Source organism: Canis lupus, chromosome 20, assembly GCF_003254725.2.
Source record: "Canis lupus dingo isolate Sandy chromosome 20, ASM325472v2, whole genome shotgun sequence".
Taxonomy (NCBI): domain Eukaryota; kingdom Metazoa; phylum Chordata; class Mammalia; order Carnivora; family Canidae; genus Canis; species Canis lupus.
In genome coordinates this window covers 56109335-56129636 of record NC_064262.1, presented here as the reverse complement: position 1 = coordinate 56129636, position 20302 = coordinate 56109335, and the positions used below count along the sequence as shown (strand labels likewise).

At 63.7% G+C, this 20302-nt stretch overlaps 2 protein-coding genes across 2 annotated transcripts; one reads left to right on the top strand and one right to left on the bottom strand.

Annotated features, from left to right (window-relative positions):
- Nucleotides 1–1082: 1082 nt before the first annotated feature.
- GIPC3 (GIPC PDZ domain containing family member 3) lies at nt 1083–5702 on the top strand. The gene is made up of 6 exons (XM_025456932.3): nt 1083–1319; nt 2084–2269; nt 2392–2572; nt 4023–4135; nt 4451–4532; nt 4660–5702. Exons 1-6 carry the CDS (start codon nt 1083–1085, stop codon nt 4809–4811), a joined length of 951 nt encoding a protein of 316 aa, XP_025312717.1. The 3' UTR covers nt 4812–5702.
- A 3489-nt stretch (nt 5703–9191) lies between these two features.
- Nucleotides 9192–18707, bottom strand: TBXA2R (thromboxane A2 receptor). The gene is made up of 3 exons (XM_025456930.3): nt 17585–18707; nt 13360–14192; nt 9192–9852 (listed from the first exon to the last, which is right to left on the bottom strand). The coding sequence occupies exons 2-3, from the start codon at nt 14143–14145 to the stop codon at nt 9607–9609; spliced, it is 1032 nt and encodes a 343-aa protein (XP_025312715.1). The 5' UTR covers nt 14146–14192; nt 17585–18707; the 3' UTR covers nt 9192–9606.
- Between the last annotated feature and the right edge of the window lie 1595 nt (nt 18708–20302).

Sequence of the window (20302 nt, the reverse complement as noted above, 5' to 3'; positions counted from 1 at the left end):
TTTTCCATCAACGCTTGGTTTCTGAGATTCTCCCAGGGCGGGAGGCCCCTCTTTGGGCCACTCCGTGGCATTCCAGGGCCGCTGACTGTAAGAGCCAACATTCTCATTGTTGGACGCCTCGATGTTGCGTCCCAGGGGATTCTGACAGGTGCCTCCCGGGGGCCAGAGCCTCCTTCCCTCCTGTGACCTGGGAGTCCATGCCTTTCCTCACTGCAGATTGCCGGGGTGCCTGCTGTCTCCGGGCACCAGACCCCAGGATGTGGCAGTGGGGAGAAGAGGCCAGAGCCCCTGCCCTCCTGGGGCTGACACTGCGGTTGTGGGGACAGCCGGGATACAGGACGATTAAGTAGAACAGTTGATATCTATCAGGTAGGGCTCAATACCAGGGAGAAAAACCTAGGAAAAGGGATTGAGAGGTGGAAGGAGCGGACAACATTTGAGCAAGTAGCTGAGGTGAGGCAGGGACCCGAGCGCATGACTGGGAGATGGCATTCCAGGCAGAAGGAACAGCACGTGCAAAGGCCCTGGGGCAGGACCCAACCTGGCATTAGAGGAAAGGCAAGGAGGCCGGTACGGCTGGAGCAGCGTGTGCCAGGGGGAGATGGGGAGGAAGGGAGGGCAGGGAGGGCGGCCGGCCTGGTCGTGCAGAGCCTGGCTGGCCTCAGGGAGGACGGAGCCCCCGGGGGCTGCGGCGGGTAGGGACAGGGTGTAGCTGAGGTGATCCCTGGTCCCTGTCCTGCCCTTTCTAGGGTCCTTGCAAGGAGTACATGGGCGCGCTCACTGCCCTGGTCCTCACTGGGGACCCCCGTTTCCGCCCCGTGTGCTGCTCAGGCCCCGCGGCCCGCCCGGCGTCCCCCGGGAGCGCGCAGCTGGCCTAGCAGGGCCCGCGCACCTGGGCCAGACCCCCCTCCGCGGCCCGCGGTGTCGCCTTCCCGGGAGGCTCGGGTTCCCGGATCCCCTTACCCAGCGGCTCGGCTGTCGCGCCCTGGGCCGGGGGAGGGGAGGCTGCAGGAAGCGGCGGATCCGGCGGCGGCGGCGGCGGTGGCGGTGGCGGTGGCCGCGGTGGCGCAGCTCCTCCCGCCATGGAGAGCGCAGCGGCCCACGAGCCCCGGGGCGCCGAGGCCCCGCGCCCGTCCGCGCCCCCGCCCCCGCCCTCGCCCGCGCCCGCGGAGCCCCCCGCCGCGCCCCGCGCGCGTCCGCGCCTGGTCTTCCGCACGCAGCTGGCGCACGGCAGCCCCACGGGCAAGATCGAGGGCTTCACCAACGTCCGCGAGCTCTACGCCAAGATCGCCGAGGCCTTCGGGATCGCGCCCACAGAGGTGAGGACCCCCGAGGTCCCCCCGCTCCCCGCGCCAGAGCCCCCCCCCACGCCGTCTGAGCGGGGAGAGGGGTGGAGCCCGGGGCGCGGGGCTGGGGGCCCGGACCTCCCCTCCCGGGTGCACGGGCTCCCATCAGCGGGTCTCAGAGACACGCCGCTCACATCCTGGGGGCCCCGTACCCCAGACACCCTCTTGGCTCGCCCTGCGCAGAGGGCCTGCGTCGGGGTCAGCGGGTCCCTAGCCTCCCCGGAGCCCTGCGCTGGGCCAGCTAAGAGCGGACCCCGCCGGCGGGGAGGCGCCTCTGCGGTTCCAGGGCGCGGCGGGGGCCGGGGTTCCAGGTGCGAAGTCGCCGGGGTAGGGGCCGGGCTGCAGGGCGGTGCGGCTCGTGGCCCCCAGGGGGCGCCAGCAGATCCAGAATCGACCCCAAAAGTCGGTCTGGGTGTCAGGGCGCCAATGTATCAAAACTGAAAATCTAGGGGTGACGGGGTGGGGGGGGGGCTCTCTTCCTGCCCACAGCCCCCTTATCACCCTGCTCCCCATTCTCAGGGTCTCAGACTCCTTCTTGCCCCTCTACCCCATTCGGAGGGCCCCACACCCCGCCTTGGACTGGGATCCCCAGGGGCTGGGTGACCAGGCCAGTTTCATGCCCCTTTCTGCCTCAATTTCCCTCCCAGGCTCCTGAGCCCATCACCCTGGTTGTTCTGCACAGACAGAGGGCGATGAGCGCTGTCATTAACTCTGGGCTTCCCCTCCCCTTGGGACAGATCTTATTCTGTACCCTAAACAGCCACAAAGTGGACATGCAGAAACTCCTGGGCGGCCAGATCGGGCTGGAGGACTTCATCTTTGCGCACGTGCGCGGAGAGACCAAGGAGGTAGAGGTCACCAAGACCGAAGACGCCCTGGGACTGACCATCACGGACAACGGGGCCGGCTACGCCTTCATCAAGGTGCCCACGGAGGGCGGGTGGCCTCCTGGGGGCTCAGGGCCCTGGGATGAGCCACTACCTGGGCTCTGGGAAGCCGAGGGGGTGGCTGGGGTGGCCCCCTGAGTGACTCTGGGTCCCTACAGAGGATCAAGGAGGGCAGCATTATCAACCGGATCCAGGCTGTGTGCGTGGGCGACAGCATCGAGGCCATCAATGATCACTCCATCGTCGGCTGCCGCCACTACGAGGTGGCCAAGATGCTCCGGGAGCTGCCCAAGTCCCAGCCCTTCACCCTGCGCCTGGTGCAGCCCAAGAGAGCCTTCGGTGAGGGCCGCCTGGGGCCCAGGGGGCAGGTGGGGTGCTGGCGAGGAGCCCTTCCAGAAGCGGGTTCTCTGGATGCCCAGCACAGTGGACGATGGGGGGACGGGACAGGATGGAAGGTTCTAGATGTCTCTGGTGGCATGACAGAGAGCCTTTGGCACTGTGTCAGGAAGAGGTCGGTAGTCTCTAGATTGTTATGGTCAGTCCAGCATGGGGGCGGCGGGTGAGGAGGTGTCTGGACCTGTTTGGTAACCTGGCTAGGAGGTTTTAAAGTACTGTGGTCAGGCTACGGTCCTGAGAATGTTTTCCCAAGTGAGTTCTAGAATGGTGCCTTTTTTTTTTTTAAGATTTTAATTATTTATTTGAGAGAGAGAGAGAGAGAGAGAAAGCGAGCACAAGGAGGGGGAGCAGCGGGCAGAGGGAGAAGCAGGCTCCCATTGGGCCAGGGAGCCCTATGTGAGGCTCACTCCCGGGACCCCGAGATCATGACCTGAGCTGAAGGCAGATGCTTAACTGACTGGGTCCCCCCACAGGCGCCCCAGCAGGTAATTTTTTTAATAGCAAGACCTTCTCAAGGAGGGAACCGGCATGTTGCTTCCCATTCCAGCCCCACTTTCCTATTTCTTTACGGACTGGCCTTTGAGTAGCACCATTCTCCAGCAAGAGGTTCTAGAAGCGCCCTGATGCATCTGGAGGGAGGTCCCAGGGAGAATGGGACAGGATGGGGTTCCAGATCTGCCCTGTTGCACAGCAGGGGACCCTGAGAGCCAGGCCCCAACGTTAGGACTGAGTTCTACACAAAGTCTCCTCTAGGTTGACCCTCTGGCTACGGGAGGGTCTCAAGCATTCCTTCTAGAGAGAGTTGTTTTATTTTATTTTATTTTATTTATTTTATTTTATTATTTATTTATTTTGAGAGAGTTGTTTTAAAAAGAGGAGGGATGGGGCGCCTGTCTGGCTCAGTGAGTGGAGCATGTGATGCTTTTTTTTTTTTTTTGTAGATTTTTAAAAAAGATTTTATTTATTTATTCATGAGACACACACACACACACACACACACACACACACACAGGCAGAGGGAGAAGCAGGCTCCCTGCTGGGAGCCTGATGCGGGACTCGATCCCAGGACCCCAGGACCCCAGGGTCACCCCCTGAGCCGAAGGCAGACACTCAACCGCTGAGCCACCGGGCGGCCTGGAGCATGTGCCTCTTGATCTCACTGTCGGGAACTCGAGCCCCATGCTGGGCATAGAGATTACTTAAAAAAACGTAAAAAAATAAGAAGAGGAGGGAGATTCAGGGGAAGAGAGGATTCTCAAGGGAGGTCTCTGAAGATTCACCTGTGGACCTAAGGAGGGCTTTGAAGGCTTAGAAGGTTCCAGAAAGGCTCGAGGGCTTACACAGATGCGGGTCTGCCCAGAACGCACGCCCCTCCCCACTCTGTCCCCTGCAGATATGATCGGCCAGAGGAGCAGGAGCAGCAAATGCCCCGTGGAAGCAAAAGTGACCAGTGGGAGGGAGACCCTGCGTCTTCGTTCTGGGGGGGCTGCCACCGTGGAGGAAGTGGTGAGTGAAGGGGAAGGGAGTCTCCTGGGGCTCTTGCACCGAGCACTCGGCTGAGGCCGTGGGACCTCGGGTAAGACCCTCTTCTTCTTCCCGCCTGCTCCCCTCCCTGCCAAGTGGGTCCTCCCTGCGAGGCGGGGCAGCGGCGGGGGCACTGAGCTCTGCCTCTGCTCACACCTAAGGGGCGGGGCCTCGGAGGGGCGGGACCTGCAGGGCGTGGCGGCGGGCCTCGGAGGGGCGGGGCCTCGGGGGGCGGGGCCGCGTGGCGGAGCGGGAGGGAGCCAGTTTCTGACCCTGTGGTGGATGCTCCTCCCCCAGCCCAGCGAATTTGAGGAGGAGGCGTCCCGGAGGGTGGACGACCTGCTGGAGAGTTACATGGGCATTCGGGACCCAGAGCTGGGTAAGGGGCCAGGGTAAGCCGGGCGGACCCTGGGGGGAGGACAGCCCACGGGGAGGGCGCCGAGGCCCACGGGGAGGCCGGGGCCCGGGGAGCACCCTCACCCGCCTTCCTCCTGCTCGGCCTGCAGCGTCCACCATGGTGGACACCTCCAAGAAGACAGCGAGCGTCCAGGAGTTTGCGCGCCGTTTAGACTCCGTCTTGGGCGAGTTCGCCTTCCCGGACGAGTTTGTGGTGGAGGTGTGGGCCGCCATCGGCGAGGCCAGGGAGGCCTGCGGCTAGTCTGCCCCGGCGCTGAGTGCGGCCCCAGCCCGGAGCCCAGCCCCCTGCCCCAAACCTCCCGGCCGGTTCCCGAAGCCCGGCTCTGCACCACAGCCCGGGCCCCATCTGAGACCCAGCCCCGCTGCAGAGCCCAGGCCAGCCCTGGGGCTGAGTTCACCTCTAGAACCCACAGCAGTGTCGACACCAGTCCCAGCTCTGAGGCCAAGCCCTGCTCTAGACTCCAGGCCGGCCCTGAGGCCGAGTTCATCTCTAGAACCCAAACCACGCCTGAGACCCAACCCAGCTCAGAGACACAGCCTCCTTCCAGAGCCCAGGCCAGCTCTGAGACCAAGTTCGTCTCTAGAACCCCTTCCAGTTCTCAGACCAAGCCCAGCTCTGAGGTCAAGTCTTGCTCTAGAACCAAGCTCAGTTCTGAGACCAAGCCCTGTTCTAGACCCCAGGCCAACCCCGAGACTAAGGTCATTGCTAGAATGCAGTTCGGTTCCGAGAACAAACCCAGCTCCAAAACCCAGCCCTTTCTTAGAACCCAAGACAGCTCTGAAGCTAAACCAAACTCTGAAATCAAGTTAAGGTCTGGATCCCAGATAAGTGTTAAGACACAGCCCGGCTCTGAGACCAATCCCAGTTCTGGAACCCAGCCCAGATCTATGACCAAGACCTGCCACCCAACTCAATCTGACACTGGAACTCAAGACAATCTCATGACTCAGCCGTACGAAGACACCCGGTCTAGCTCAGGAACTCCCATTAGTTCTAGAGCCCAAGTCAGACTCAAGAAACAGCCCAGCAACAGGAGCCACACCAGCTCAGGATTGGAAGATGGCTCCCAAACCCAACGCTGCTCACGAGCCCAGATGCATGCTACAGCTCAGTCCAGACCCAGACCCCAGCCCTGCTCTAAAACCCAACTGCATTCGACTACCCACCCCCATCCTGGGGCCTGGTCCAGTTCCAGCGATGAGTCCAGCTCAGAGAATGAGTCTGGTTTTAGACCCCACCCTAGTGCTACAACCGGGCCCATCTCCAGAAGTCAGACAAGCTCTGAAGCCCCATCCACCTCTGAGGCCAGCCCGGCCTCTGGAGCTCAGCTTGATGCCGAGCCTGGTTCTCACTGTAGAACACAGACCCGCTCTACAATACCAGCTAACTCTGGGACCCAGACCAACGTTAAGGCCTGGACATTTTCCAGAGCTCAGTCCAGCTCAGGGACGCCACCCAGCTCCAGAACGCAGCTCAATTCTGAAGCACAGACGGGGTCTGAAATCCCTTCCAGCTCCCAAACACAGTCGGTTGTTGGGACCTCACTGAGTTCCAGAATCCAGTTAAACTCTGGAATCCACTCCAGCCCCGGGACCCAGATCAATGCAGCAGCAGATTTATGCTCCACAAATCTGCCTCACTCTGAAGGGAGGCCCAGCTCCAGGACCCAGACTGGCCCAGGAACTCAGTCAACTTCTGGAAGTCAGATCATTTTGGAAACCCTGTCAACTTCTAGATACCAGCTCCAGGCTGCAACCCAGGGCAGCTCTGGAGTCGAGCCGGACTTTGGGAAGCAGACCAGCTCTGGAACTCAGCTCATTTCTAGAGCCCAGCCGAGCTCTGGGGCCCAGATAAGTTCAAGAATTCAGCCCAGCTCCAGTACCCAGCACAGCCCCAGGATTCACTTTGGCCCTGAGACCTGGCCCAACTTGGAAACCCAGAGCAATTCCAGAACCCAGACTATTTCTGAAGCCCAACCCAGCTCTAGAACCCTGATCAGTTCTGGAACCCAGCTCAGCTCTGAGACCCAGCCCAGTGCAAGAATTCAGCCCAGCCCTGGAGCTCAACTTAGCTCCGGAACCCAGCCCAGTTCCAGGATTCAGCTCAGCCCCGAGACTCAGCCCAACTCTGGAACCCAGAGCAGTTCAAGAACTCAGGCCAGCTCTGGAACTTACCTTAGTTCTACAACCCAGACTGTTTCTGGAACCCAGTCCAGCTCCGGGATCCAGACCAGTTCCAGGATTCAGCTCAGCCCTGAGACTCAGCCCAACTCTGGAACCCAGAGCAGTTCAAGAACTCAGGCCAGATCTGGAACTTACCTTAGTTCTAGAACCCAGACTGTTTCTGGAACCCAGTCCAGCTCCGGGACCCAGACCAGTTCCAGGATTCAGCTCAGCCCTGAGACTCAGCCCAACTCTGGAACCCAGAGCAGTTCAAGAACTCAGGCCAGCTCTGGAACTTACCTTAGTTCTAGAACCCAGACTGTTTCTGGAACCCAGTCCAGCTCCGGGACCCAGACCAGTTCCAGGATTCAGCTCAGCCCTGAGACTCAGCCCAACTCTGGAACCCAGAGCAGTTCAAGAACTCAGGCCAGCTCTGGAACTTACCCTAGTTCTAGAACCCAGACTGTTTCTGGAACCCAGTCCAGCTCCGGGACCCAGACCAGTTCCAGGATTCAGCCCAGACCTGAGACTCAGCCCAACTCTGGAACCCAGAGCAGTTCAAGAACTCAGGCCAGCTCCAGAACTTACCTTAGTTCTAGAACCCAGACTGTTTCTGGAACCCAGTCCAGCTCTGGGACCCAGACCAGTTCTGGAACCCAGCTCAGCTTCAAGACCCAGCCAAGCTCTGGGACCAAGAACAGTGTAACAATTCAACTCAGCTCTGGAACTCATGTCAGTTCCAGGATCCAGCCTCTTTCTGGAACCCAACCAAGCTCTGGAGCCCAGAGTAGTATAAATATTCCACCCAGCTCTGGAGCCCAGCTTAGCTCTAGAACCCAGTTTACCTCTGAGACCCGGCTCAGCTCTGAAACCCAGCCCAGCTCTAGAACCCTGATCAGTTCTGGAACCCAGCTCAGCTCTGAAATCCAGCCTACCTCAGAGACCCAGCCCAGCTCCAGGATTCAGCTCAGTCCTGAGAACCATCCCACCTCAGAAACCCAGAGCAGTTCAAGAACTCAGCCCAGCTCTGGAACTTACCTTACTTCCAGGTCCCAGCCTGTTTCTGGAACCCAATCCAGCTCTAGAACCCAGACCAACTCAAAGATCCAGCTCAGCTCTAGCAATAGACGCCACCTACAGACCCCTGGCCTTGACCCTAGAACCCAGGCTGATCTCACTCGCCCCGTCCAAAATCAGCCCTCAGGCCCACAACCCAGAGCCCTGACTCGGGCCCCGAGCACAGTCTCTCAGCCTCAGCCGCAGCCCCATGATCTGGTACATGGAACGCAGGCCAGTACCGGCCTGGGCAGAAGCCCACCAACTTCCCACCTGGCCCCACAGCCACAGAGCCCCTCAGCACCCCAGAAACCAGCGCTCTTCCCCAAGCCCCAGCTAGGACCCCAGAAGCCCACCCCACCCCCCATATCTGTTATCTCTAGTTCTGCCCCCAGGGCAGCCGTCCTGCATTCCCAGCCCCCTGAACCTCTAGCCCAGAGACTTGTCCCCTCCCCTACACTCAAGGAGTCGAGGTCTGCTCCTTGGGGGTCCGAGCCCCTGCCCCACCAAGGGGAGCTGTAGCTTGAGGGTAACATAATTGGCTTCCATGGTTCCCCCATCCTGTCTCCTGCCCCTCCCTCCCAGCCTGGGTCCCCTGGAGGCAGCAGGTGACCTCATTCCCCCAGCAGGTGGGGAGGGGGGGAGTGGGGAGAGTGGAAACAGGGGCTTTAGTTTCACTCGGCCTGGCTCTGAGAGGTGTAAGCAGATCCCGGGTCTGTGGAGTGGAAAGCCAGGCGTATGGCGGAGGGGGGCATGTGGGCCGGAGGTGGAGATGTTGGAGCAGGAGACAATTTTGTCCTCATGTACCTCGAGGGCTGGCAGGGAATAAAGGCATCTCCCACCCCTGCAGCTGGGTGCGTCGTTTTTGGGGGACGTTCATGGGAAGGCGGGGGAAGGGGCAGGTGTGAGTGTCCAGGGGGCTCACGTGACCACACGCGGCTCTGTGCCCAGCCCTTTACTAAGTGCGCGTGTGCCCGTGTGCCTGCGCGCACCTGATGCTGTGTAAGGCTCGTCCTCCGGCCGGTCGGGCCGTGTTCACACCTGCTGTGGGCCAGGGGCTGTGTGTTCCAGGCCCCGCGGGTCTGAAGTGTTGAGCGAACAAGCAGGTAAAGGCACGAGCCCCGTATGGAGGGGGAGGCAGGTGCTCCCTCCAGGATCCCGTGTCTTCTCTCTTTCCTCACCTCCCGGGGGTTAATCCCAGAACCCCAGGGGCCGCGGGGAGGCTCCCAGGAGATGTGACCATGGCAGGCCCACCGAGGGCGAGGGCGCGGAGGAGAGCGGCGGGCACCCAGCGCACCCCCTCCGCCCTGCCCGGCCCCGGCACGGCTCTGGCTGCGGCCAACACGGGGGAACAGCAATCTGACGCCCGAACTTTAAAGATTGATGATTTCCGGACCCAAAGGAAAGTAAAGCTGGGGGGGCCAGTATATATTTTGGCAAGAGAGCGGTGTCTTGCCTGTGCACACTCAATGTTTTCTAAATAGAGCCTTCTCGGGGCTGGGGAGTCAAAGGGAATCAACTGTACCCCAGGAAGCAGGTCATATCCAGGGGTCAGAGTCCCCCCATTCTCAGGGGATTCCTGGAAGGGGCGGCTTCCAAGTCCGATTTCCTCAGACACCCTCCCCCCAACATGCCTGCCCACCCTTTCTGGGTAGGGAGGGGGAAGGGATCAGAGAGGAGTTGGTGGTGGGTCCCCAGGGCCGCTGGGGGGGCCCCACCATCCTGGCATGCACAGTCTTGGCCCTTCTGAGACTCCGGGCTCCCGGGGCTCCGGGCTGGCTGGGGGGCCCCCCGTGTGCGGCCGTCCCGCTGGGGCCCTACGGCACCGGGCGCCTCTGGGTGAGCTGGGGCTGCAGGGACAGCGACCTGGGCCGCGCGCTGAGGCGAGGGTGCAGGCGACGGATCACCGCCCGGCGGAACAGGATGTACACCCAGGGGTCCAGGATCTGGTTCCAGGTGGCCACGCGCAGGTAAATGAGCAGCTGCTGCTCGGTGGCCCGGGACAGCTGTCCGGTCGGGCTCATGGCGGGCGGGCTGCGCAGCACCGTCTGGGCGATGAAGACCTGCGGGGGGTCAGAGCCGTTAGCGGGGCACCAGCCGCCGCCCGCACCCCACCCCGCGATCCAGTGCCGCTTCTGTCGCCGCCTTGCTGGGTGACCTGGGGGGGGGTGCCCAGCCTCTCTGAGCTTCCCCGACGCAATCTTCCTGCCTGTCTCCACAATTAAATACGGTGGAAAACAAGGCGGGTGTGAGCACGCAGAGCCCCCGCACCGCCAGCGTTATTATCCTCCTAAACACCTGAAAATTCGTAAAAATTTCATAATGTAAAACTATACTATTCAATTGCACCTTAAGTATTTAATTTTTTAAAAGCTTTTATTTATGTATTCCTGAGAGACACACAGAAGGAGGCGGAGACACAGGCAGAGGGAGAAGCAGGCTCCCTGCGGGGACCCCGATGCGGGACTTGATGCTGGGACCCTGGGGTCACGCCCTGAGCTGAAGGCAGACGGTCCACCGCGGAGCTACCCAGGCGTCCAAAAATAAAATCTTAAAAAAGAAATTTGATTAATGTTGTTTCCTGAGCACCTGCTGGGCAGTGCTGGGGACACTGCGCTGGCCACGAGGGACCAGTCCCCGCTGCACAGGCTTGCGGCCCCAACAGGAGGCGGCCAGGAAGTCACAGCGTGGGGGCGGGGGTGACAGAGCTGTGACAGGGGACACATGGGGCCTGCGGGAGGCCAGCGTGGGCGCCTGAGCTGACCCAGGGCTGGGAGCCAGTTGGCAAACTGGGTTCCCCAGGTGAGCTTGAGGGCCTCCTGGGGGGCTTATCCTCTGGGCCCATGGGGATCCGGGGCGGGATTAGAGCACCAGCTGGCCCCTTGGCCAAATCAGGCCTTTCCCCTCTTCCTGTTTGGTTTGCTTGGGCTTTTATGGTTTCATTTTATTGTTTTGTTAAGGACGTTTTTACATGTGCAAATAGTGGGAGAAAAAAAATAGGAAGGAGTTTGTGACATGTGAGAACGACATGAAATTCTCGGTGTCCTCTGGGCGCACAGTCAGGCCCACTCGCTGCCTGTGGCTGTGTTCCCGCCCGGGAGGGGACAACACAGCTGAGCCTGTGACAGACCGCGTTGAAAATACCACACGGAAAAAAAAAAAATTAAAAAAAAAAAAGAAAATACCACATGGCCCTTTATGAAACAGTTTGCCCACAAAGGGGACTCAGGGGGTGTCTAATGATTCAGTGATCCTACTAGGACGGCTTCCCTCTTATGTGTAGCAAGGAAACTCCTATTCATGCTTCAAAGCCCCGGTTCCAATGGTTCAGAGCAGCACGGAGCCCATTCTGGGTGTCCCCGGGAGAGACCGGGCGGCAGGGAGGAGACCGAGGCAGGTTCTCGGCCACTCTGCTCCTCCGACATGCCAGGCAGCGTCCTGCCCCAGAGCCTTTGCACGTGCTGTGCCCCCTTCCTGGAATGCCTTCGCCCCCAGATCTCCGCACAGCCCGCTTCCTCCCCTGGACCGCGTCTTTGCTTAAATGTCACCTTCACGGAGACGTCCCTGACCAGGATCTGCCGCAGTCTCCCGGGACCCCCAGAACGGGCCACGCTCTGCTCGGGACCACGGGCTCTGGGGCTCTGGAGCATGGGTGCGAGGTTCACAGCTGGATCAAAACCAGGTAGGTGTCCTAGATCGAATCTCACAGAGTTGTGAAACGGTTCCCGGGGCCCCTTTGGTGGCCACCTTCCTTCTTACAGGGCCGTGGAATAAATATTCTAAACGCAGTCCCTGTCGCAGCTGGGCCACCGCAGCCTCGGAGCTACAGGGAGGCACAGGGGCGTGGCTGTGCTCTAGTGTTATTTCTGGATGCGGAAATTTGAATTCCATGTCATTGTCACATGTCACAAAACATCAAAATATGATGCTCCTTTGTACTTTTTCCCCGACTACTTACGTATGTGAAAAATTCTTAGCAAAACAAAACACAAAGCAAAAAAAAAAAAAAAATATGATCTTTCCATTTGCAGTGCTTTCTTTTTTTAAGATTTTATTTTTAGGGGGCGCCCGGGTGGCTCAGTGGTTGAGCGTCTGCCTTTGGCTCAGGTCGTGATCCCAGGGTCCTGGGATCGAGCCCGGGTGGGGCTCCTGCTTCTCCCTCTGCCTCTGCCTGCCACTCTCCCTGCTTGTGCGCACGCAGTCTCTCTGTCAAATAAATACATAAAATCTTTTTTTTTTAAATGCATTTAAGGTTTTAAGTCCTCTCTACACCCAACGGGAGGCTCGAACTCAGAACCCCGAGATGAGGAGTTGCAGGCTCGACCGACTGAGCCCGCCGGGCGCCCATGCGGGGTTGGTTTGCACTCTAGCTCTTTTCACTCCCATCTGCCGCCTCCCGCATCGTCGCACACGTGCACGACCGGCCCTCCCCGCTGGCAAGAGCTCCCAGGGGGCTCCGTTGCTTTCATCCTCCGCTGTGTGTGTCCTCGGTGTCTACACCGCAGCCTGGGACGTAGCAGTCACTCATGAAACGCTTGTGGAAGCAGCAGATGGATACACGAGTTCATTTCAACCTCACCACCACTTGGAAGGGCAGGCAACTTTTTTTTTTTTTTTAAGATTTTTTTATTTATTCATGAGAGAGAGAGAGAGAGGCAGACATACAGGCAGAGGGAGAAGCAGGCTCCATGCAGGGAGCCCGACATGGGACTCGATCCCGGGACTCCAGGATCATGCCCTGGGCCGAAGGCAGGCACTAAACCTCTGAGCCACCCAGGGATCCCCAAACTTTTGAATCCCCGTAATCAGGCCTTGGGGAGGGGAGCCCAGAGCCAGAGTCACACAGCAAGTCCTTGAAGGACACGGGTTGGAAGCCGACTGTCTGACTTCAGACTCCAGACTTGTTCTGATCGAGTCAGAAATGGAAAAATGACCACCCCAAATGGCCAAGGACGTCGGCCAAGCTCCCCTGACTGGGAAAATCCGGGCAGAGCTGGGTCTCGGACCAGAACCCAACACAAAGTGGCCTCAGGAAATGTCTGACGGGTCGGTGATACTACGTAGAACGCTTTCCTTGGTTTTGTTTGGCAGATAAACTCTTATGTGTCCTTCAAAACCCCAGCTCCAGCGCCCCTCCTCTGGAGAACCCGCTGATGACCCAGATGGAAGCTTGGAGCCCCTCCGCCGGCATCCCGGGCCTGGCCCCCCCTGGTTGGGGGGTTGTCTGTGTCTTATCCATGAGCTCCTCTGGGAAGGATGCTCAAACATCGGGGGTCTGTGCCCACATTTTCCTGGGTGGGTGGGAACCTGGGAACCTAAATCCACTGTGGAGAGGCACCTGGGGGGCTCAGTGGGTTAAGTGAGCCTCTGCCTTCGGCTCAGGTCGTGATCCCCGGGGTTCCAGGGTCGAGCCCCACGAGGGGCTCCCTGCCCAGCGCTTCTCCCTCCGCCCCCAGCCCTGCTCGTGCCCGCACACGGGCTCGCTCTCTCTGAAATAAATAAAACCTTGAACAAAGAGGCAACAGGTCCAGGCGGATGGAGCCCCCCCGCCCCGGGGAGGGTGCACTCACCAGCAGCGGCATCCAGCAGATGCTGGCCACCACCATGATGCCCGTGAGCTGGGCCATCATCTCCACCTCGCAGTCCCGCGGGCGCTGCTGGGCCGCCTCCTGCCCGTGGTACACGTGGCACAGGGTGGCCACGCTGATGGTGTTGAGCAGGAAGGACAGCCCCACCGAGAGGCTGCCGAGGAGCGTGAAGAGGAGGCCGAAGGCCACGTCCCCGGGCTGGGCGCCGAGCGTCAGGAAGCACCAGGAGCCGGGGTACTGCACGGTGTAGCGGCCCACGCCCAGCAGCGGCAGCAGGCCCAGCGCCAGCGCCGCGGCCCACACCAGCGCCACGGTGGCCCAGGCCCGGCGGCGCGAGGAGGCCGCGGGCCGCGAGAAGGGCCGCGTGATGCCCAGGTGGCGCTCCGAGGCCATGGCGGCGCCCAGCAGCAGCGGGCAGAGGCCGAAGAAGACCATGACGACGCCCATGAACTGGCACAGGCGGCAGCCGGGGTCGGCGGCGCGCCAGTCGAGCAGCGCGGCGTGCTGGGCCACCACGATGGCGCCGGTCACCAGCAGCCCCATGAAGTCGGTGAGGACCAGGCCGCAGAGGAGCGTGAGGAAGGAGGAGCGCGCGTGCGAGCCGCCCTGCCTGGCGCCCGCCAGCACGCCCAGCGCCAGCAGGTTGGACGCCAGGCCCGCCAGGCAGAAGGAGGCCGCGAACCAGGGCGACGCGATGAGGCGCCGCTCCTCCGCCGTCAGGTTGCTCGGCCGGAAACACGGCCCCGCGGAGCTGCCGTTGGGCCACATGGCGCCGAGCCGGGCGCGGGGTCAGCACCCCATGGGGCGCGGCGCACCTGGGGGCACAGAGAGGGTGTGCTAGGCCCCGGCGGCGCCTCCCCGCGCTCCCGCGCCGCGTGACTCTTACTGCCTCTAGCAGCGCCGCTGTCCTTGATGGTCTGGGTTAGAAGCGCGGCCCCGGCCCCCCCCCCCCAACGTGACCCCAGGACCCGATCGGCCGTGCCCCGCCGAGCCCTTGGCCGCCGCGGAATGCAGGACGGTCGGCCCGAGCGCACCGCGGCCGAGGTGAGGAGGTCGCCGGCTCTCACGCGCTCCGGGCGGCCCTGGGCCCCGGTCCCGGCTTTTCGGAAGCCGCTGCCTCACACATGTTGGGGTCATGTGGATTCTTCCCCCGTCTGCCCCCGTTTTTATAATAAGAAATAAACCCAGAAATCCAGTTCCATTCTGGGAACAGCAGCAAAAAACCCCGGCTCACTCGGAGCAACAGACTCCCCAGGGACGAGCTATAAATGGCAGCGAGAGGGACCTGTCACCCTCCGGGGCTGCGAGACGAGGCGGAGACGCCCGGGCCCCGCCGCGAGTGTGGACGGGTGTGGACGGCTGGACCGGACGGGGTGGCAGGGGCAGGGGGGATGTCCAGGAGAAAGAAAACGAGGGACCATTCTGGAAACCGTTCCCGGTGCCCGAGAAGGACAGGCCGGGGGGCCTTCCGGGAGCTCCTGGCGGCAGCTGGCGGGTCCCCAGCCTCCTGCCCTGGTCCGTGCACCGGGCTCGGGTGGGCAGGCGTGGGCGGTACGCACGCAGGTGCCTGGGGGGCAGAGCCAGGCAGTGCCTACGAGGATCCCCACTTTGCAGAGCCGGAGCGGGAGACACAGGGGTCAAGCCTCGTCTGTCCCACTGGCTTGAGTTGACCTGAGATGTAAATTCAGGCCTTGTTATGCGTAAGCCCATTCGCAGGCCCGGGCCTGGGGGGTCCGGGGGCGTGGGTGTGGGCACCCCCCATTGTCGGATTCTTCTTTAAGGGGTAGAATTTTCTACAGCGGGGTCCGGCCAGATCTGCACCCAGGCTTGGCCACGAGCCCCCTCACGGCCCTGCTGAGCTTCAGCTCCCCTTCCTGTAAGCAGGGACGGTGGGAAGGAGCCAGGCGAGCGCAGGGCCTGCGGGTGCCCGTGGGTGCTGCCGTGGCGCCGGCCCTGGGGTGGGGGGGGCCCCTGCGGCCGCCAGCCCTCGCCCCCCAGCTCCCCTGCTCATCGCTGCGTTGGTCGGGCCCCCCTGCGCGGCTCCTTATCGCTCCTCATAAATCACCCAGGCCCTGAGCTTCCCTCCCAGGCTGTGAGCCAAGGCCGGGGCGCTGGTGGGGCGGGGCCTCCTGGGCGGGGGTGGGGGTGAGGGGGGTGGGGTGGGAAACCGAGGCCTGAGACCCACAGGGTCTTAGCCTCCCGCAGGGCAGGGCTTTGCCCTCTGCTCCTGCAGCGAGGCCTTCTTCAGGGCCTCTCGGGCCCGGGCACCCTCTGCCTCGGGAGCTGCTCTGCACCGTTTCTGAACATTCCCGGGGACTCGGGCTGCGCCTCCGCGTCCTGGGTCTCGCGGCCCCAACCGGGTGTGGGGGCTCGTGCACCAGCCATTCGCGGGGGGCGCACACCCCGAGACTGCCAACGGCCTCCGTTGTCTGAGAACAAACCTGTGACCCAGAGCCCTTGGCGTGGCCTCCTGGGGCAAGCTGGAAACTGGCATGACTCCCCCTGGCCACTGCCGGTGGTTTCTAGTACCCCCGCAGGTTCAGGTGATAGCGGCCGTCTCAGGTTCCCCAGGCACCCGGGCCAGGCCAGTAGGGGCACCGGGCACGGCCTCCTGCCCTTCCCAAGTTGTCTGGGAGGGATGGCGGGGCCCTCACCCTGCAGGGGACTGTCCTCGTCCGCGCGAGGTCCTGAATCAGCACCGCGTGGCCCTTGGGGGAGTCCAGCTCCAGCTCCCCGGGCCTCAGGGGAGGCATGGACCCCAAGTTCCCAGGCCGGATTTGCTGGACAAACCCAGGCTTCCAGGACCCAGGCGCGGGGAGGTGTGGGCTCCGAAGGACCAGGGATCTGGAATCCTCCCAAGCTGGTTCTGGAACCCCCGGAGGCCTCAAATACCAGTGGCTGAGGTGCCAGCACTTCGCCGGGCATGTGGCAGGGCCCTGGGTTCCAGAGCGCGGGCCTCAGCTCCCGGTCCGTCCTGGGGGACGACCCTGCGTGGTGGTCAGTCCACCTGGGGAGGCCGCCCGTCCTGCCCCGTCCTGCCCCTCCCGCGCCCAGGCCCCTGTGGAATGTGATCTGGGCTCCCAAGCGCCAGGCCCCTCCTCTGTCCGAGGTCACCAACGCCCAGCGCCCCTCCTCCCGCCCCAGGGAGCAGGCCAGCCCCCCATGCGTCCCTCTCCTGCGCTGCAGCCCATGCACTGGGGCTCCTGACCTGCCCCTGCCAGGCTGGGGGCGCTGCTGCTGAGCCTCAGCATCCCCCCTCCCTGAAATGCAGAGAAGGGGGACACCGAGTGGCCCGCTGGCATCTGGCTGGCCTCCCCAGGCCTGACCCGCTCCCACCCCCGCCCGGTGAGCCTCTCCTGCTCCTGGGGTGCTCCCAGCTTAACCTGTTGGCCGTGTGCACGCGTGGGGCGGTGGGGGGCAGCCCTGCGGCGGCCCCAGCACATTTTCTGAGTCCTGAGTGCTGTCTAATGACCGTCGCCGCCCTTTGGTGTGACACCACAGGGGCCCGGCCAGCCCAGGCCTGATGCAGACCCGTGGCTCCCGGGCGCGGCGCCCCCACAGACACCCACCCAGACACACCTGCCGGTTCCCAGGCCGCCCCTGCCCACCCTCCCACATCACAAGGCTCAGTTTCCGGGAACTTTTTCCTGTTTGTGACACCGACCTAGCCCTCACCTCAGAGGGTGCAAAGTGGGGCCTCCATAGTCAGCCCACTAGGTCTCAGCCCAGCCTGGGCCTGACTCAGGGGCCCCCTGGGAGCCTCAGTTTCCTCATCTGTACAATGGGTGTGCCCTCGAGGGCTCACCACCCACGGCCAGGGGGTCTGTGCAGGGGGGCAGGTGCGGGATGAAGGCCCCGGGGCCTGTGGCCGAGGTTAGGGCTGCACAGTTAGTGATGGTGCAGATGGGCGCTGAGACCTCGCTGCCTGTGCATGCGCACGCGTGCGCGCACACACACACACACACACACACACACACACACACACTTGCTCACAGCCACACCCAGACCCTTGCACCCTTCCCGTGACACCAGAGGCCCCAAGTGGCTCCACGCTCGTGGACCCCGGGACACGCACACGAGCACATCCTCAGCCACTCCGGGGCGGTGGCACACCTGGTCTCAACACCCCCCCAACACCCACACCTGGGCCGGCTGGTGGGGGGACACACCCACCCAGGCCCCTCCCCTGACCCGGCGCGGGTCTCACCTGGAGGTGGTGATCGGTGGGATGCGCTGGGGTCGCAGCGGCCGGGAGCGGGCCCAGGCCGGAAGGGCGGAGGGGGAGCGGGCGGCCGGGCCTCCGGGGCCCCTGGGGAAACAGAGTCACAGCCGGGGGCGGGCAGCTCGGAGGAGCCTCGCAGGGCACAGAGGGAGGGCGCGGCGGCGCAGCAGGCGGGGGTGCGCGTCCCCCGGGGCTGGGGGGGGCACGAGCCCTCCGGGCCGGAGCGGGTCCGCGGGGGCTGGGAACGGCCAGGCCCGGGGCTCTCGCTCCGCCGCCCGCGCCCTCTGTGCCGTGTGTCCGTCCGTCCCTCCATCCGTCTCTCCGCGGCCCCGCCCCTGAGCTGGCCACGCCCCTCCGGCCAGCCCGGCTGCTGGGGGTCGGTGGGGGTCGGTGGGCGCCCCGGGTGGCCTGGGCAGGGGCGGGGATGCGGGGCCGCGGCTCTGGAGCCTCGCCCCGGGCCCCCCTGGACCTGCCCCGCGGCCCCGCGTTGTTCACCAGCCCGGCAGCCCTGGATCGCAGGCCGGGAGGGCCGGCATCGGCCTCCCCCACCCCAGGCGCCCAGACCGGCGCCCAGGGCCCGGGGCTCTCAGCTGGTGACCCCGAGGGCTGGCGCCTGGCACCCAGAGGTACCTAAGAGGCTCTTTGGGCACCGGGCGGAGCCCTGGGGGGGGGGGGCTGGGGGTCCCCGCCTCCCTGCGGGAGTGTCCTGCAGGGCAGAGGCTTGGAGAGGCTGTGGGGCTGGAGAGAGCACAGCCCTAGAGCCCGGCAGGGGGAGGAGGTCCGGCCCCCTTGCCCCTCCACCTCTCACCCCTGCGTGGGGTGGGCAAGGGTGCCCGGCCGCTCAGCTCAGGCGGGAGTGCGGGTGAGGCCGGGGGCTTGGGTGCGGGCCGCAGGCAGGGTGCGCTTCCTCGGAGACCCCAGACCCCGTCCCCCCAGCCCCAAGAGCAGAGGGCGGCCAGGCTGGACGCGGCCGAGCAAAGGCCCCAGAGGTGCCTTTCGCTGCAGGTAAGTGAGGCGAGGCGAGGGGGGCAGGAGGCCTGACCGGGGCCTCACTGGCCCCAAGTGAACCGCCTGGACGGGGCGACTGGCCGCTTTGGCCTCAACCCCGCCCCGCCCATCCCCCCCCCCGGGGCTCTGCCCTCCTCTGCCCTGAGTCCCGACAGCCGCCTCCCGCGCCCCCGTCCTTCCGGCCTCCAGGCCTTAGCTCACACCCAGCGTCCTCCCAGACGGCCCCTCCCCGAGGCCGTTAACTCTAACTTCTCCTCCTTGGGAAGGGGTCCCCCCAACTCCTAGGCGCCTGGCACAGCCCTGGCTCCAAGGGCCCCTCCTTTGTAAAGCTCAGCTCTCCCAGGCAGTCTTGCTACCTCCAGCCTCCCTTGGGGCAACTCAGTGTCCTAGTCCTGCGCCGGCACAGTTTTGCGCTGGATCTGCCCTCGAGGATGCCCTCGTGTGGGAGAAAGACCCAGCGAGAGGGACAGTCCGGCCCCCTGGGGCCAGGGCTGGGCCAGAGGAGGTGACGGGGCGTAGGGGGTGCCCAGAGGTGAGCCAGGAAGGCATCCTGACAGAACTGGGGCTTTGTAGGACGAACAGGAGTCCCCCGGGTCTGAGAGACGGTCGTGGCAGAAATGACATGATCAAGACGTTGAGGAGGAGACGGGAGCACTGAGGCTTCGGGAAATTGTAAGGAAGGCAGATGTGGTGGCGAGAGGATGTGGAGCGGGGGCTACAGATGTGGGGACTTGAAGGACCCTGCTCCCCACTTCCTCTGCCGCGAGATAACAAGGACAGCATCCCTTCTGGGAACAGTCGCGGCGGTGTCAGAAGGGGCCTGACCTGCGCGCCGCCGCCAGCAGCGCCCGAGGCAGTGGGGGCGGGGGAGGGGACCGAGGGGCGCCGGCCAGCTCGTTGGCAGAGGGTACGACGTCCGGGTCGTGAGCTCAGCCCTGTGTCACGTGTGGGGATTACTCAAAAAGTCTTAAAAAAGGGGGGGGGAAACTGAGGCCCACAGGAGGAAACGAGGCAGCAGAGGCCTCGTGCGGGCACGCAGCTCGCGGCCACGTACGTCCGCCTCCTCCGGGCCTCCCTCCGGGCCCGCTCCCGGCCCCCCTCCCCCCTCCCGGCCTCCCTCCCGGCCCCGGCCCCGCCCGCCGGCTCAGGCTCAGCTCATCTGCTGGGGAGGACCAGATGGTGGGAACAGAGGCCAGGCTCAGGATGCGCCCCCCGTGGCGGGCTTCCGGTGGGGGCCAGGCAGGCAGTGTCTATTCTTAGCCTCCAAGGCCAAGGGCAGGAAGACGGGGTGGGGGCTGGGGCAGCTTAAGGCACCGGGCGGACCCTGGGGGAGGGCAGGGGGGTGGGGGCGGCTGCGCTGTCTCCACTGACACCCAGCTCCAGGCCGCCAGACATTCGCCCTCTATGGCTCCCAGGGCCACCCCCGGCCCGCAGTCACTGCTCCCCACCCCACCCCACCCCCAGCACCTGCTGCCTCAACCTCTCCCCGCAGCCCCGAGCCGAGCCACAGCCCTGCCCAGCGCCCCTTCTCCCCTTCTCCAGGGAGCCTTCCACGTTCCTTCTGGGGGCCAGACCCCAAGCCCCCCTTGCCGCAGCCTGACCCCTAGGTCGCCCTTGGGGTCCGCACCCCGTGGGGGAGCAGGTGGACACAGGCTGGGGCGCGGTTGGGAGGTGGGATCCTCCCAGCCGGAGACT